At 41.8% G+C, this 18,903-nt stretch overlaps 1 protein-coding gene across 3 annotated transcripts; it reads left to right on the top strand.

Moving 5' to 3' along the window:
* Positions 1-9,412: 9,412 nt before the first annotated feature.
* On the top strand, positions 9,413-18,646 carry LOC308161178 (myosin light polypeptide 6; the record flags this gene model as incomplete). Of its 3 annotated transcripts, XR_013937518.1 has the most annotated exons (7): positions 11,409-11,523; positions 11,939-11,966; positions 14,477-14,620; positions 15,165-15,338; positions 15,653-15,730; positions 18,028-18,444; positions 18,482-18,646. XR_013937518.1 is itself a non-coding variant. In XM_080535152.1 (6 exons), 6 exons carry the CDS (start codon positions 9,413-9,415, stop codon positions 18,054-18,056), a joined length of 627 nt encoding a protein of 208 aa, XP_080391278.1. In that variant the 3' UTR covers positions 18,057-18,646. The 3 variants fall into 3 exon arrangements, 2 of the variants coding, with proteins under 2 accessions (XP_080391278.1, XP_080391279.1); XM_080535152.1 differs by lacking the exon at positions 11,409-11,523 and adding an exon at positions 9,413-9,586 and having other exon boundaries at positions 18,028-18,646; XM_080535153.1 differs by lacking the exons at positions 11,409-11,523; positions 11,939-11,966; positions 18,028-18,444; positions 18,482-18,646 and adding exons at positions 9,413-9,586; positions 12,166-12,193; positions 16,798-18,007.
* Between the last annotated feature and the right edge of the window lie 257 nt (positions 18,647-18,903).

The following is an 18,903-nucleotide window of genomic DNA, read 5'->3' as shown; positions in this document are numbered from 1 at the left end:
GTGTGTATGCGTGTGTGTGTGTGTGTGTGTGTGTGTGTGTGTGTGTGTGTGTGTGTCTGTGCACCCAGTGTCTGCAATGTGCGTCCTGCTTCCCCAAAGCTCCCCAGGTAACCCCTTTCCTCCACAACCTTATGTCCCATGAGTATGTGTGAGTCCTCCATCACACCTGCAACCTGTACTGGGAATAGAAGCTTAGCCTCCCACACTCTTCCATAGTGTCTCATATGACTGACTGACAAGCAACTAAGGGACTGTATCCTGCTCTTTTTTCTTTCTTTCTTTTTTTAATACAACTCTAAATGCAACTGAAATATCCACTCACCTAGGTTAGAGTTAATACTGAATATTGTTCTATATTCATATAGATATTTCTTAATGGGATATCATATGACATAGAGGGAAGAACCTTTTTTCTAAATGTAAAGCACTTTGTGATTTTTACCACTAAATATAAGCACAATAGTGTTACTTTCAGTGCCACTAAAATATAAAAAGTTCTGAAATGTTAGTACATAGAAAATGAATTTTTTGAGGAAAAAATACAAGGTAATTTAGGCAGTGAATGTTTTACACACTCAGACATAAGAAATGTTGCTTATATAATGTTTAATCTTGATCACGTCCTTATCAAGCAAATGTCACACTCAGAGGAACACATTCATTGTCCAAAGTCAGCCATAGCCTATATTCTCATAATAATATTATTAGCTTTTATAATGCTGTTGTTGTTGTTATTGGGGCTCCCCCTTCCTCACAAAAAAACCCAACATTTGCCACAAGTGAGCTGTCTCTCGCTTTTGCCCCGTGGGATGGATTTAGAGAGGAATGGGGGGATTCGAACGGTACTCTGACAGATGGGTCCTTGTCCCTGTCTTTCTCTCCCACTCCCTCTCCCTCTCCCTCGCTCGCTAAAACACAGACACAGACACACTCACATACACCGAGACTGCACGAATACAATAGGAATTAAAGCCCTGCACACATGCTCCATGGGCCGCTCCTGAAAGCTGAGCCCCTTGTAGTAATCATAAAAGGATGGAGGGAGTGAGGATGTGTGTGAGGGGTGGGGGTGTGTGGGGTGTGGGTGTGGGAGGGGGAGGGAGAGGGGGTTGTTGTGTGATTATTTTAACTGAAATAAAAAGTTTGCTGTATTTGCCTGTTTCGAGTGTTTTCCTTCAAGTTTCCTGAAAGTTTGCGTTCATGTCACCCTTTTCACTGTCTCTCGTCTGTGTATGTGTGTCGATTGATCTGTCAGCCTGTATGTTTGTATTCTTGTCTGTCCATCTGTATTCATGTATTTTAAATAAAATGTCTGTGTTAAGATATCCCAGGGCTCAGCTTTCTCAATTTTCTGTTCACTGAGGCTGAATATGGTCACATAGCAGACAATCCTGAAGGAGAGACTGACAGCCCCACACGAGGGAGCCTCTGTGGACACACACACACACACACACACACACACACACACACACACATAAACACACACATAAACACATACATGCACACACTTCATGACGATGGACTTTTAACCTCACCATGTTCTTTCTCTACCATTGCAGTCTCTGTGGCCTGTTTATGTCAAGTCAGTGCCTTGATGGATCTTACTATTGTTTTGTCTTTGAGATTGTTGGAATTTATCAATCAAGACAAAGACATAACATAAGTGTAGATAACTATTCCCATTAATGGTGGGGAGATTGATCTATGGATGCTTGGCAACACAGAAATCCCAAAATGTGGTTACAGAGATCCTGTCTAACTCGAGTGGGCCCCCTCCTCCCAGACAGGGAAATGTGTAAATCAAACCCATATAATACATGGGGCTGGTTTCATGGACGCAGATTAAGACTAATCCTAGACTAAAAAGCATCTTCAATGGAGATTTTACATTGAAAGTGTGATTTAGTCTAGGACTAGGCTTAAACCTTGTCTGTGAAACCGGCCCATGGAGTCTTAGTCTACCACATAATTGGAAGCATACAATGTCCCATTTCCATGCTATACCACCTGCAGCTCCTTAAAGCTGCAGTAGGCAACTTTGCACAAATAATTTGTCATTATAGTTTGGTGAGATTGTCATTACATGCAGCTATCAGTATGTCAAATGTTCTAAGAGAAAATTCAGCTTCTATGACTGACCCTCACTCTGCAATCGCTCCCAGCCCATCGGGCCAATCAGGCCAGCATAGCAAGCCAGTTCTCTAGCCAAACGGGCCAGCATAGCAAGCCTGTTATCCGGTGCGGTGGAGTTGGAAACTGGAACCTCTCCATCCTCTCAGAACTGGGCATCTCTGGCACCGCACACTCCTGGTTTTCTTTCTACCTGGCGGGTCGCTCCTACCAGGTGACCTGGAGAGAATCGCTGTCTTCTCCATGGACCCTCACCACTGGGGTACCCCAGGGCTCTGTCCAAGGGCCCCTACTGTTCTCCCTCTACACCAAGTCTCTTGGCTCGGTAATCTCCTCACATGGGTTCTCCTACCACAGCTACGCAGATGACACTCAACTCTTCCTGTCCTCTGATCTACACGTGGCAACTGTCTCTGCATGTCTCACTGACATTTCAACATGGATGTCAGACCCCCATCTCAAGCTCAACCTTAACAAGACTGAGCTCCTCTTCATCCCGGGGAAAGCCTGCCCTCTCCAAGACTTCTCCAGCACAGTGGAGAACTCTACTGTAACCCCCTCCCTGACAGCCAAGAACCTTGGAGTGATCCTGGACAACCGACTATCCTATGCGGAGAACATTGCAGCAACGGCACGCTCCTGCAGATTCTTCCTTTACAACATCAGAAGGATACGACCATTCCTCACCAGAGAAGCAGCGCAACTCTTGACCCAGTCACTGGTCATCTCCCGCCTTGATTACTGCAATGTACTCCTGGCTGGGCTTCCCGCCTCCGCCATGAGACCTCTGCAGCTCATCCAGAAAGGTGCTGCACGTCTGGTGTTCAACCTCCCCAAATTCTCTCATGTCACCCCTCTCCTTCGCACCCTGCACTGGCTCCCGATAGCAGCTCGCTATCAGATTCAAAACCCTGGTGCTTGCATACCAGGCAGCTAAAGGGACAGCCCCTGCCTACCTGAAGGAAATAGTCACCCCCCAAACTCCAGCCCGTTCACTCCGCTCCTCCACCTCTGCTGGCCGACTGGCTCCACCACCTCTACACCAACACGGCAGTCATGCTGCCCGATCACGTCTCTTCACGACACTGGCTCCCCGCTGGTGGAATGAGCTTCCCACGGCAGTCAGAACTGCAGAGTCACTACCCATCGACCGTCGGAGACTGAAGACCCATCTCTTCAGGTTACACCTTAACTGCTGACATCTACCACCCCCCAGCACTGGGTCTCCTGAGACACCCTCTTTTCCCCATTACTGTGTCCCCTAAAACCTCTATTGCCCCCCTTGTATTGTTTCTCTGTTTCTCAAAAAAAAGTCTAGGCTTAGAAGAAGGTGATAGAAGAAGGTTTTTCCTTCTATCACAGAGACTGCCAATGGCCCCGGGCCTGAGCTGGATTACTCTTCCTGCTACGACTGGTGGATTGATGATTCACTTGCTTAGTCAAATGTATTGATTGTAAGTTGCTTTGGAATAAGGCCTCTGCTAAATGCCAAAAATGTAAATGTAAATGAATGAAACGAAGTGCTCGTGAGCGTAACTGACAGTGGGTAGGGACGCCTCTTCACCTGATTGGCTGGATTTGTAGGGCAGTCAGATATTTTTGAGAGAGCGATTGCAGAGCGAGGGGTATTCATGTAAGATGGATCTTCTCTCAAAACATTTTACATAGTGATGGTGTGTAATAAAAATTACACAAAACTATATCAAGTGGACATGCATGCACCAGTTTATATATAGATGTCTCAAAGAGAGAGGTTCTAGACTAGAGGTTCTAGAGATTTGACTGAATGTGTATTCACATTCTATTCTGATGGTGTTGGTAAGTAAGTGTTAGATTTCGATATCTCGACTTCAAGTCCCTGCATGTTTGCCAACAGGTTTACTAAGTGCTCCAAGACAATACCTCATGCGTTTGTCCTATTTCAGGTGGACATGGGTACACATTTGCTAACAGGTTGCTACTGTATATCTACATCCATATAGTTGACTAGGAGCATACAATACTACACAGTAAGTGTTTTATCTTTTGGGAAAATGGTATACAAAACCTTTTAATTACTTTACCGTGCCATGGGCCATGCCATAGCCGAACGTGTTTGCTTGTTAACTATGTAGTGAGTTACATGCCATAGCCAAACCTGTTAGTTTGTTAACTAGTGTACTAGCCACACAGGTGTTAGCTTGTTAGCTATCTAGCTTGCTTTGTTAGAGATAATAATAATAATAATAATAATAATAATAATAATAATAATAATAATAATGGAAAAGGTAAATGCTTTTGTAATGAACGATAATGTTGTGTGGAATCAAAAATAATGATTCATTCACGAACTGCACATCTCTCATATTTAGCAGCTTGATGTATGGATGCTATATGCTGTAGAATGTTGCTGATTTGTAGATTTGCTGTAGAATAATACTGTGGATTGAAATCATTTCACTCACCTACTTCTTTCTGTGCAGTATGTATACAGGATGACTTCAACAAGTACAGTACACTATCTTCATGAGAGTCTATGGAAAGCATGCAAGCCTACACTATAGAAGTGTCCACACCTCTGACCTGAAATTTGTCTTACAGAATGAAGAGGTGGGAGGTTCTGAGAGATGAGACCTTGATGTGAGTCACCAGCACTTCAGGTATTTGTCATTGTCATTGTATTAGCAATTCTATTTTATGAACATAATAGTATTTCGTAAAAATTGTGTGTTGGTCCCACTAGATGCATTATGGACTATAACGATGAATGCATACATACAGACACAACATTATACATTTTTACTATTCTATTATTGTATTGCACAATTGTATCTTGCTTCATTTTTTTCCATTGTCATTTTGTTTTCTCTTGCTGCTGCAATGTCGACTGAAACTGAAGCCATAAGAATTTTACTCTCTTGTACTTACTCTCTTGTAAAATGGGATGTAATAAACTTTTGGCACACATGGCAATACAATATCATGAATCTTGAATTATTATTGTTATTTGGCAATTTAAACATGTCAGCCCTGCAAGTTTGTTTCCTGAGGGTTAGCTGACAACCACACTGACAGATGACAGCTAGATAATGACAGGTAGTGTAATGGGGGAGTGGTTGTCCTGTGGGAGTGGTTGGGGGTGGAGTTAACCAGCTATTGTTCCCACCCATTACCTGCCTGTGAAAAGTGGCTGTGATAACTTTGAGGCTGAATTTCTCTGTTCGTTGATTTGGGGGTATCAACATTAAAATATGCATAACTTCTTCAACTTGTTTCAGATTTCAATGTATGATACATCACTTGAAAGCTTACAATCTGCCCTTACAATCTGTCTGGAAAAAAACTTGCCCTACTTGGGGACTTTTTCATCAGACCCTGTGACATTTTTTTTGCAGGTGATTCTGCCCTAGAGGCCTATTCTTAAGTGTGGAGAGAGCTATAGAGGTGCCTATAGTTTCATATACAGAATACTATAGATACTTTACGACCTCCATCGCATTGTCTCTCCAAGCGTCAACAGTGTTTTTGGGTGTACCGAGGGACGAGGCCAAAGGGGGGGAGGAGGTTCCATCTGCCATGCTGGCGGTCCTGGGGGAGATGGGCATGTCCCAAGGGGCTTTTGGAGAGAGCGGGAGAGAGAGGCTGAATAGATTACACCCATCCACTAATCAACAACTGTAGTCTGTGTGCTCCCACAAAACAGTGATTCTTGACACTCTCAATGCACTAATAGTTTGGGATCTAATATGGAATGGGTATCATACTCTTTATGAATGTATTCACAGAGAGTTATTATATAATTTGTTAATGGGAATATACTGTATATTTGTAGGTGTGATTGGCCAGGAGCCATAGAGTGTGACTGTGATCAGGTGCAAGAGTCCCACAAGTGGCCCACTCTGACTCCCTGTGTGGCTATTATGCAAATACAGGATCCAGACAAGCCAACAACCTAAATTAGTCTAACGGCTAAAAGTGTTTTTAATCAAATTAGGTTGCTATTGATTTGTTATCATATTACTGTATGCTTTCTTGTGAAGAGACATGGGTAAAATGAATAGTTTGCATAATGAAATTATTGTGAATTTGTCATCTTGATTATGGAAACATATTATAATAATAATAATAATTATTATTATTATTATTATTATTATTATTACTATTATTATTATTATTATTATTGTTGTTGTTGTTGTTGTTGAATTAAATTATTACCACTGCTTGAGTGGAACAATAAGACAATACTCACTGAATTAAAAGGATATTGAGATTATATGACATGGTTTTCATAAAAAGTACTTTTTACATTAATAAAAGTTTTTTTTCTTCTTCACAATTGCAACTACTGTATATTTCTACACAGATTGTTTTTACTCATGGCAATCATACTCATATTATAGACAGTAGTGACAAAACACACTTCATCATACCACGTTGGTGATGACAGAATGCAGCTGTAGGGTAAACCAGAACAAAGCTAGAAGCAATGGTTTGTTAAACCCATAAAATACAAGTAGGAAAAATAAAGGAATCAAGTTGCCTTTAGTTTCATGGTCTCTCGTCAGTTTGGTTTTGACGTCGGGGAGCCTGGTCTGGAAGCTGTGTGGGTAAAGCTTCATAAGACTAAATGACTAGATGGTTTATGATGGTGCCGGTCCTCCAGGGCATAGGGAACTTCAGCATCGTGGTTTTACACCTCCTCTACCTCCTGCCGTCTGCCTATTGGCTGGGCTGCCTATAAGCTCCCTCTCCTCCAGGCTCATTGTTCATAGGGCCCTGCACAGTCAATATTAAGCTTGGCTAATGTGATAGAGAGGCAGCTGGAGGAGCCCCGATTATTACCATGACACAGCGGACTGAGGGGTATAATATCATTAAAAATAAATCAGGTGGTTTGAAGATCAGGCGTGGCAGGGGGGATTTTGTAAGACATTAGGTGGTAGAATTGGTCGAATTTCATTAATCAGTCTGGGGGGACCTCGGAGGAGCCATTGAAACATTTTCTCTAACTTGGAATAATTCAATTTCGTTCTCACCCATAGACCTAAAAATATATATATATATATATATATTTGCCATTCTGATATGTAATGATCTCACTACAAATTACATGTCTGTGTAATGGCAAAACTAACGTTTTGGGGGGGGAATCAGGACTAATAGGCCTACCATATACATCAATTATGCTCAATTGTGGCTTGCTATAGAGGAGATTGGGAAAACGTGGGGTACTAGGCCTAATCCTTGTACACTGTTGAGACAAGAAGCTGTCTGCTCAGCAGACTGAGTTTTATTATCCTCTCTGCATGGGCCCTGGGGCCACAATAAGCAGACAAAAGGGTTTTGAATGAGTAAAATGACATTTTGATGCTATGTGGAGTAAACTGTATGTTTGCCATACAGTCTTTAGTTTGGTGTATCGATGTTAGGGGTCGTTTTTCTTCATTTTCAACATTAACTCTGATATTCGATTTGCTAAGCACGCCAGAAGTGCCGTTGGTCTCGCAGCAAGGGTCTGATGTCACTATTGTTCTGATGCTTGAGACACAAACGGTAATTTCAAGGCCCATTGAGCGCGCGATGGATTGTGTCTAAAATCCATTGAGGGGTGGAGAGCATCGATTAATCGAAGAACTGGTGCAGCGGTAGTCCTTCCAGAAGTAGTAAATCTCTGGACGAATCGCTCGTGGTTCTCGATGGTACAAAATGCATTAGAAATGTAAAGACAATAATATATTTAGCTATTGCAAAAAAGCTTGTAATCCTGGTTGGTTAGACAGGTAGTTAATTACACTCGTTTTGTCAGATATCCTTAGATACCTAGAACCTTTGTTTATTCTAAACTTTTTATCCATAAGTACTATTAACTTTGTGTGTTACCTATGCTACTTGTTATGCAGCTCTGTGTATTACTGTGTAGGCTACTATACTGTTTATCACGATGTAAATGGAAATCGACAATGAAGTGAGCGAATAGAATATAGCCTACTGGTTAAGCAATGCCGACATCTAGTGGGACGTTAAAGTAACAACTATGATATGCATCTGTTTTAAACCAAAGATGTGTAGGGCTATTCCATCAAAACAATTATTTTCTCCATGTGCTGTCTTACATTTTACTGTGTGTGTGTGTGTGTGTGTGTGTGTGTGTGTGTGTGTGTGTGTGTGTGTGTGTGTGTGTGTGTGTGTGTGTGTGTGTGTGTGTGTGTGTGTGTGTGTGTGTGTGTGTGTGTGTGTGTGTGTGGGTGGGTGGGTGGATGTGTGTGTGTGGGTGTGTGTGTGTGTGTGTGTGTGTGTGTGTGTGTGTGTGTGTGTGTGTGTGTGTGTGGGTGTGTGTGTGTGGGTGGGTGGGTGGGTGGGTGGGTGGGTACTGTAGGTGGGTGTGTGTGTATATGAGAGAGAGAGAGAGAGAGAGAGAGAGAGAGAGAGAGAGAGAGAGAGAGAGAGAGAGAGAGAGAGAGAGAGAGAGTGAAAGTGAGCTCAGTTACAAACTGCTTTAAAAAAGGGTTCCACTGCACAAAAAATATTTTAGAGCATCTAAATCTAGCTGAAATCTATGGATGGTTTGACATAATGCCTTTTTACACCCCCATTCCATGTAGCACTGCAGTCCTTGGTTTCTGTGCACTGCATCGATGTCAGAACCACCACAGGAAGGAAGAAGGAGAGAGAATATATCTGGGGAACACAGATGGAAAGAACTATTCCAGAATCAAAAATAGAACAATCTAGGCTATTATTAGCTTTCCGGCTATCAACCGTATCAACCGTTTTTTTTTTTTACAAAACATACTCACAATTCCTCTTTGTAATATAACCAGAGACTATCGTATTGATGAGATGTAATACTTGAATATTTAGCTCACTTACACAAACAATCATGCACACTGACTCACCCACACATGCGCGCCTTTCTGACCCACATAAAAGCATGTGCTTTTTTTCTAGCTGCACCCCCACCTCATTCTACTCTCCCTCTCATCTCCCACTCCTACGCCTCACTCACATGCTCTTCCACACATCCACCTCTCCCTGATCCACCTGCCATTCCCCAAGGCATCTCTCACTCCATTTCTCTCTCTCTCTCTTTCTCTGACTCTCTCCTTCTCTTCATCTCTCTCTCTCTCTCTCTCTCTCTCTCTCTCTCTCTCTCTCTCTCTCTCTTTCTCTGATTCTCTCTTCCATAGGATATACACATCTGACACACTTTCCCTCATAGCGCTGTGGCTTCACTCCTCTCAGCAACCACATTCTTAATCGGCAAAGGGAACAGAGAGGACGAACACGATTCTGGACCAAAGGAATGGCCCCTAAGAGAGAACCCTCCATCAAGAAGTCTCCATCCCCTGGGGCCCAACCCAGACTTGGGCCTCCTTTCCCCTGCCTCCCAGCCCCTACTCCTCCACGACCCACTCCAGAGCAGAAGCCCCGAATGCTACGCCCCTCTGACTCCCCATTCGACCCCAGCACGATGGAGGTGAGTGAAGGTGCCGCAGCACCCATTGCAGTGCCAGAGCTAATGTGGGGCAAGCCAGACTTGCATTAGTTAACTCTCTATGTTGGTATCCATACAATGGCCAGTGACTAAGGGCATGCTGAAAATAGCTCAGTGCTCCCAGGAGGATAGATGAAAATAGGCCAGAGAGATGTGCAGTACCTTGAGATGTTAGTTATACTTGCACTGCTTTGTAATAAATTACAGGCTACTATGCAGTATGAAAGTAAGCAATTAGTATAAAATCTCAAATTATGTTCCACAATGATAATACTGCGTGAAAACAGGACAACTGTAACATAAAACACTGCTTACAAAACTAATTCGGCAAATTATCTATCATGAAAAACTATTGTAATCCTATTGCTTTCTATTAGGCTAATTAGTATACCAAATTACTCTGGTAACATCACTTACTCTGATGAAAAGAGATCAATCCGGATGAGAAATAGGGCACTGATAAAATGGAAGCTGTGTGGAAGGATGTGTGCTCATTGAGACACAGGACTATAACCTTCAGCATGATTCATTTCTCTGTTGATAGGAAATAGGACATTCATTAGTTTTAAACTTGAGGTAAAGCCTTAATGGATCACCCTTACCTTACCCACATTAGATTTGGCACACTGTTCATCGCTTTGGCAAAATGTTCATAGCCTTGCTCTCATCAACACTATAAGCTTAATGTGTTATTTTGAAATAGAATTAGTTAAGTGTCTGTGTTGCTTTCTCCATATGTGTCTAATGCTACACCCCATCCCACACTAATGAGGGACACAAACAAGTCTTACAGGTGTAGAGGATATGGGGGTAAATTCCCCAATGCTTTATAAACAACATCTTGCTCTTGCCAAAATCCAAAACCTCAAAGCCCCCAACCCTGAGTGGGCCTAAAGATCTGTATGCTTAGGCCTATCCCTGTCCAGTATTCATCAGAGCAATTGCGCGTCATCTCCCTGTCATCAGAATGATCACGCCCCTTTTTGGGTGATAGAAGTATAGAAGTTTGACTGGCGGTCAATGGGAATTTCTGGTCTTCGCTACTTTAATCCGATAAAATAAGAAAACCGTAGTGCTTTTTAGATATTAGGAGCCCAAATCCGATGGCCAGTTAGGCAAACTATTATATAGTGTCGTTGCCGATCAATGATCGACGTCGTTATATAGAGAAAATTTATGAAATAGGGATTGATTCATCAGAGCAGTCATACGTCATCTCCCTGTCATCAGGGATTTGTAGTTCTTCATTTGATTTGCCGTGTAAATCCCCAGACTGCCCAAATCCGATGGCCAGTCAGGCAAACAATTATATAGTGTCGTTGTCGATCAATGATCGAGTCGTTGTATGGAGAACATTTATGAAATTGGCAATGAATGTGTGTCCTTTCAGTCTGCCTCCATCCATGTGGATGAACCACCCACGGCAAATCAACTGAAGAACTACAAATCCCTGATGACAGGGAGATGACGTATGACTTCTCTGATGAATCAACCCCTATTTCATAAATGTTCTCTATATAACGACGTCGATCATTGATCGGCAACGACACTATATAATAGTTTGCCTAACTGGCCATCGGATTTGTGCTCCTAATATCTAAAAAGCACTACGGTTTTCTTATTTTATCGGATTAAAGTAGCAAAGACCAGAAATTCCCATTGACCGCCAGTCAAACTTCTACACTTCTATCAACCCAAAAAGGGGCGTGGACATGACGGGAGGGGAAAGTACCCGGATGCGTTGCTCTGATGAATGTGGGACTGTCCAGTTTGAGCCCATCCAGGCACCAGATCACTGCGCAGATGCGGCACAGCTATGACGTGCTACGTAAACAGTTGGCTTTCTCTCCCTGCTGCCTAGTCGGTCACATTACCTCAGCTGCCGACGTCTTCGACACACTCCATCTGGCACAAACATGGTGGGTTCTCCAATCCCCTTGAATTTAGCAACCGATGTCGTGGTCATAGCTACTTGAAAGCGTAGTTAGAAACCGCTAATGTTACTATAAAGTTCCTGCTACAGCTATAGCAGTGGCCGAATAGCCAGTTAGCTAGCTAGCAGCTAGCACAAGTTTGATAGCGACTAGTACTAGTAGTTGCTTGTTAGATGGCAGGATTCAGGAAGTTAACCAGCATTGTAGGTAACACGCAGGCAAAATAAACCAGGCAGTTTGTCAGCAAGTTAACTTAGCTAGCTGGTCAAAATAGAAACAATAGTAAGCTGCTTTATCTTTGACAGACACAGTCACAGACACTCCTTCCGGCTACCCACAGACAGAACACTTAATTTGTCAACAACTTGTCATCATATTCATGTAATCTCTCTTTAAACAGTCTGACTTCTCGGAAGATCAAATCCTTGGTGAGTTGTCTGATTACGTACTTGTCCAAACTAGCACCTTGCATGCTCTCATCCTCGACGCCACCTTTCTTTGCCCTCCTCTTTCTTTACCACCTGCTTTATGCTTAGGCTTTGTCAGACAGACTGCCACTCTTAAGTATCCCTCTTTCTTTTCTTACTGTCTTATCCAATTCCATGTGACACTGCTTGTTCTTCCCAGATTGAATTTAACCTGGACCAAATACACGGTGAGTGATTGATGAAAGACCCTTGGCTTTTGAGCTCTAAATGGATGGCTAACTCTAGGCCTTTTGTGGACTTTTTAAAGGTGTGCATGTTGGTCTTGTCCTGATGTTATAATCCCATGTTTAATAATTGTTGAAAGGAAGAATAGTTAGTAGTAAATAAATACCACTGATCGGCTACTTGGCAACACATTGCTATTGAGACCTTTTACAAGCGAGTAGTCACACTAAATCAGACTTGTGAGATGAGATCCTGGGTTCTTCTGAGATTAACAAGTGATTAGTCCTCTGTTTAAGCTCCATGGACACAAGTTCAACATGCCAATATTGCAGTCTGCAATTGAGGAAATGATCAATCGTTTATGGTATGAGATGGAATTGTAACATCAAGGTGTCCCGCTGACTGTAGGAAGTTAGTTTCACATGCCTACCAGGCAGCTGTAGAAAAAAGGCATGCAAGGTGAACGTGTATAATCCTGTAAATTAGCTCAGGTTCAATCAAGGTAGTAAAACTGGAGGTAACTGTTTATTTTCTGTGAGATAAAATTCACTATGTCTGTGTTGGCACTAAGTTGTTGGTCTAACGTTTGCATAATTTATTGCTCCACTTTGTGTGTATTAAATGCATGTATTCATAATTGTGCATTTTGACCATAACGTTTGCATGTTATCCTAGCGTGACACCTCCTTGAAGTGTTTCCCTTTTTTGGTGTTAGTCACTCTAGTGGATGAGTTTCATCTCTTGGTTGTTTAATCATGGTTGACATAGTACAGCTCTCCCTCACTCCCTCACTCCCTCTCTCCTCCAATACCAAATATGGTGAGGGAAATGTGCTTGTGGGCCTGAAAGGAAGAGGCACATTCCTGAGAACAGGAAAAGTTCCACAACAGTTCCTGGAGTTCTGTAAAGAATAGCTCATATAAGTGGTCTGGCCCTGAAAGAGTCCATCGATCTAGTCCAACAACTAGTCCATTATCAAGTTGTTACATCATGTCTAGTTCTTTCAGAGGGAGAAGAAAGGCCAAGGCCTAGTTGATTGTGATCCCCTAGTTGGTCCATGAGCTACTGTACTTTGACTGTAGAATCTAATCTGGTTAAAAGACAGATGGTCACGTAATGTAATAATAGGCTTAGCAATGCTACTGACTTTTGAATTGTCAATTCATGATGCCATGTGTTCTATGAATTCACCGTTTTTATTATTTATCTCAGCAACAATCTTTAGAGACCTTAATGTCATCTTAGAGGGCTAAGATAACTCCTGACCTTATTGCACTGACCTTATTACACTGACCTATTTAACAGCATCAAATATTTATATGAAACCAAATGCTCAAGATGATTATGAAATATGAGGACTTTGTGATGGCTTCAAGAAATTAAAGAAGTATAGTATAGGAATTTATAACAAGTAAAATAGGTCTACATGAATCTATTAGGCTAATTCATTTGACAGAAATCATTATTATAGTAGCCAATGTGTCTGTCATTAACAAGTAATGTGAATGTTAGCTAAGCTAATTCTTGACTAGTTCCTTAATGAGAGGATATCAAGTTCCAACTAAATGTCATTCTGCACAGGTGTTGTATTCTCCCCATCTACGCTCCCGACCTCATTTAACCTGAACAATAGGGTAGAATTATCCAGGATAGACGGCTCCATGTAATGTGATACGGCTTATCACTCACCTGCCCCGCTTATTTTACTTTCTCAAGGTCCACAGGGATCTTTGGCAGTGAAGAGTGACCATAATCATGTAAAGGGATGGTTCAGCCTATTTTCATGTTTAGGTGAAATATAATTTTACCCTGAGATTCTCTACTTTACTACCACAGCACAGGCTAACAGTGCCCTCTCCAATATACACTTTTTTAAATTGTGGATTTTGATGATAATTACTGTAGCTTAGCATTGTTGAAATACATGCTAGAATCTCCTCAGAATTTGTTTAGGGTGGAAAACCTCAGCATTCACTAAAACACAAAAAGCATTCACCTAAACACAAAAAGAGGCTGAACCATCCCTTTTAATGGAATAAACTGGAATTATGAGATAAAGTCAGCCCAATTTTGCTCATACTGAAGGAGTGGTACACCTTAACAGTTGCTGTGAACGCTTGTTTTGTCTTCTCTCTCTTACTGCAGAATTTTTTCCTTCTTCATTGTCTTTCCTGTCTTTCTTTTCATCTCTGCTTAACCATTGAAGGTCCAGTCTTACACACACTGTTGTTGTTTTTTTGTTTTTGTATCTCCTCCCCTCACACTGACTCACCTTTCACCCCCAGAGTTTAAGGAGGCCTTCCTGTTGTTTGACCGGACGGGCGATGGGAAGATCAGCTACAGCCAGTGTGGGGATGTCATGCGGGCCTTGGGACAAAACCCTGTCAATGCAGAAGTCCTCAAGGTCCTAGGCAACCCCAAGGCAGAGGGTGAGACCCTATAAACATATGATGGTGTCAATAAGAATTCCTGATCGTCTTCTGTTTGATGCATCTCAAAGCACAAAGAACATTTTTAAAGAGTAATGGTGCAGAGGATCTTTAATATGTCAAAATACCCACAGTGTTCACACATAGTAGCCTGCTTTGGCATTGAGTACTTAATGCTAGGGATTACTTTTTCTATTTTTTTGTATAATAAAATTAACGAAAACACTAGAACTTAGTGGGAAGCATAGTGTGTTTTGAGCATTATATGGCCTGAATCTACATGGCAGTTATTATCTATTGGAATCAATTAACACAAATGGTAGCCTATTACATTTGGTGACAACATTATTACTTGCCGTTAGTCCATCATCAATACCAGGTTAGGTATTACAGGCTGTAATGTGTAAAAAATATTTCCTGCCATAAAGGTTTGTGGAACTTACTTACATGGGTAAAAATACCAAAACATTTGCCGTTAATAGCCTGAAAATGGAACGTTATATTATGCCATGTATTCAGTTTGTTTCTTGCATTCCTTTTGTAGAGCTGAACCACAAAATGCTGGACTTTGAGCAGTTCCTGCCCATGCTCCAGGCCATCGCTAAGAATAAAGACCAGGGCTCCTTTGAGGATTTCGTTGAGGGGCTGCGTGTCTTCGACAAGGAGGGCAACGGCACAGTAATGGGCGCAGAGCTGCGTCACGTCCTCACTACGCTAGGTGTGTTACCCTGCTATTAGGTTCTACCAGATCTTAAATGGAGAGTTCATTTTAGAATACTTTATTATACACATCATTTCGATGACTGATCAAAAGTAGTCTCACTTGGAAGTTGAATCTGATCTGAAACCTTTGTTCACACTGATAATATTCCTCTTAAGTTTCTGTTTAATGACAGCACAAATGTTGAACATAAACCACATCAGACAGTTCCCACATTAAAAAGCGTTGAGATGACCCCACATGAAGATGATGGTCTGATAGTCAATGTATTGTACCTGCTTCATATGACTATTCGTCATGTGCTGTTTCAGGGGAAAAGATGACAGAGGAAGAGGTAGAGACTCTGCTGGCCGGACATGAGGATGCTAATGGCTGCATCAATTATGAAGGTGAGAGAGGGAACACCCAGGATGTGAGGGGACTAATCATGTTAATGGTATATTACGATCCTGACTAGTGTTGTTCCGATACCATTTTTTGATCCCGATACCGATACCTGACCGTGCAGTACTTGCCGATACCGAGTACCGATCCGATACCACGGCGTTTGAAAAAACAAAACAAAAAAACATGTTTTTTGAGCCGCATACTCACCTCGATGTAAAATTATTGTTAACACTTAGTCTGGCACTGCTCAAAACCTTTGTAAAACAGGAAAAAATACCAACAGAGAGTGAATACTATAGAACTTTTTTTTATTGTCTACCTGGTATGGTGACAAGAAAATCAACCCCTTATAAAACCTGAAATGTGGCTCTCACAGATGCCAATCAGTGCAATATCCATTTAAGATATAAAACAGTCGTAGTAGTAGTGCAACAGCAAGTGAACATTTACAAACAAAATAACTTTAGTACTTAAAAATATATATATATATAATTGAAAAACAAATTTGTTAGTACTCGCCGATACCGATACCAGCATTTTTGTGCGTATCGGTGGCCATGCCGATACTAGTATCGGTATCGGAACAACACTAATCCTGACACCCTAAAGCTGCAAATAACTAAACTTGACTACAACACCCGGGCTGACAGGCCTGGTTATCAATCATGAATGTTCTCTGAGTGGTGAAGTAACATGTTGTGGGAGATTGATGGGGTGAGGTTGGTGTGAGGGCATGTTAGAAGGCTACTGTTGAAGTAGATATGCCTGTTTTAGCACCAGGATTGTTTCAGGAAAAACATAGATCAAAGGAAATGCCCATATTGACCTAACTGGAAAAACAAGTTATTTGAACTAGTTATTTTAGTCTCAATACTGGCAGCTTTTACCCTTGAAACAGTTAACTGAAGAGGTCGACTGAGTGCAAAAAGGCAAGAGGTTACAAACAATATCCTGGGACTATACCATACTGTAATGTAGTGCTGTGACCCATAGCTCTTGTCTTGTGGTGGGAACATAATGTGGATATCAGATGATCTCTTTATGCGGTGTAACTGTTTTTCCTCCACAGCCTTTGTTCGTCACATCATGTCTGGCTGAGGGCCGGTACGGGCACTGGGTATAACCTGGACAGGGCACTTGCCAGGCTTTCCTGTTAATCCCTGCAGAACACACACACACACACGTCCAACATAGCATTCAGATCTTGGCTGAAATAGATCTTCCAGGATCATTGTTAGGGTTAAAGAGCATCCATAGAATTATTGAATTGGTTTGACACATATTCATTAGAAGCTGTCTCCTGTATGAAGGTTAATTTGAACTGTAACCAAATAGTAGGGAAGCCTGGTGGGCCCTGTTGCTTTAGTCTGGAGGTTTTGACTCATGGGTAGATTCTTCCTCCTCTCCTCTTCTGCAGCCTTCTCTCTTGGCCCTGGCTGCCTGGCGGCATGACCCTGGCTCTGCATGTGTCTGGGCATCCCCTCTAGACTGTCCACAGGACAGACTACTGTAGGGGGATAGTTTATACATGCAGTGGAGGGACTGGTCTTCTCAGGCCTCAGGGCTGCTTTAGGTAATGATCATCCTAATATTATTTGTGCTCATTCGCCACAGGTCATTACCACAATATAATTTTCTCATTTGGGCACTGACATGGCACTACCGAAATGCCGCTTGATACTCATATATATATATATATATACATACACACGCATACTTACACTTGTACAATTTGAACATTTTGTTGAACTGTGTAGAGAATAATTCATCACGTTGAGCATATTTCCGCAGCTCTGTCAGAGTAGACCAGTCACTCCTTCTATTAACCGCAGAATTGCAGTGAAATGCTTTTTTTGCTGGTGATGTTCTCCTCTTTCCTGAAGGAAACTGATTATAGCTGGGCACTAAGATCCCACTGTAGCTCTCCTGATCTCCTCCCCCTCTCTCTGTGCCACACATAGAGAAAACAAACATGGAGGAGGGCTTCTCTAACAGACTCCTGGATCCTAGAGCTCGCCAAATCTATAGGCTTTGGCTGATTAGGAGAGAGACAATCTCAGTCAACCTATCTATCACTCCTTTATTAACCCCTTTTTTTTTTTTTTTTATCTCTGATGGTCTCAATGAAGCGAGGGGGGTCAGCCTCCAACCACAGCATCCCACTAAGACTAAACATTGCTCCATTCAGAGGCTCATTGTGTGCAGGATGAAAGGGCTTCAGCTCCAGATGCTGTAGTTGGAGAAGGTCCCCAACTACCTGAATTATGATTCAAATGTTTTTTCTCACTCTCTTTTTCAGAACTGGTTCGGATGGTCATGAGCGGTTGAAGATAAAGAGCATTCCTTTTTCTTTTCTTTTTTTTTTCTTCTTTTTTTTTTTTCTTAAACCTGTTTCTGTTACACACTTCCCCTACTTTTACTTTGTTTTAAGCTTCCATACCTCTCCTACCCGTCCTCTATATAATCGTCACATGTCTTTTTATTTTCAGAAGTGCCTTTACATTCCCAAGTTAAGACCATTAATGACCCCAGCTATTTTGCTGCCTGTTCCATTGAATTATTCAACCAACTTGCATGTAACTAGCAGCTTGTGTGCTGATGTAATCTGCAATAACATTCCAAGATGCAGCACTTAGACTACCGATCCTTGGACAATGATTTTAGTATTGATGCAATATATTCACAGGTGTGTCTGTGACAGTTGGGAGCGGACAGTGTTTGTGGTGTCTGACCACTACCTATTATTGGCTAAGACTTGCTTTGGCTGGGAATGGCTCCCTCCCTATTGCTGCCAGAGCTATGCAGTTAACCAATACGTTTAAAGCCATACAATCATAATGTAGAAAATGCAACAGTTCAATGGACTGTTGTTGTTATTCTCCCTTTATTTGTTGCAGCATTCAAATAAATGATTTTCTGAAAACTTAGTCTGTTTTCTTTGTTTTTGTTTTTTAATAGAACGTTGTTGTACATATATGTATGATTATGGATTACCCTATGCTTTAATGGCACAACTATTTTTGTATTCTATTATGCTTTAAAGAACAACTGTTTAATAAGTATTTTAGTTTGTATTAGGGCTTGTACTATATCACAAAAGCACAAGAGGGCAGTGTTGTCTATTCTGGCCAAAAATATAAACTGTTCCTTATGAGTCCAAACAGGATTGGGGGAT

This window comes from Nansenia antarctica, assembly GCF_963989245.1.
Source record: "Nansenia antarctica genome assembly, chromosome: 6".
Taxonomy (NCBI): Eukaryota; Metazoa; Chordata; class Actinopteri; order Argentiniformes; family Microstomatidae; genus Nansenia; species Nansenia antarctica.
The sequence above is the reverse complement of the archived record's forward strand: the minus strand, read 5'-3'. Positions and strand labels throughout refer to the sequence as shown.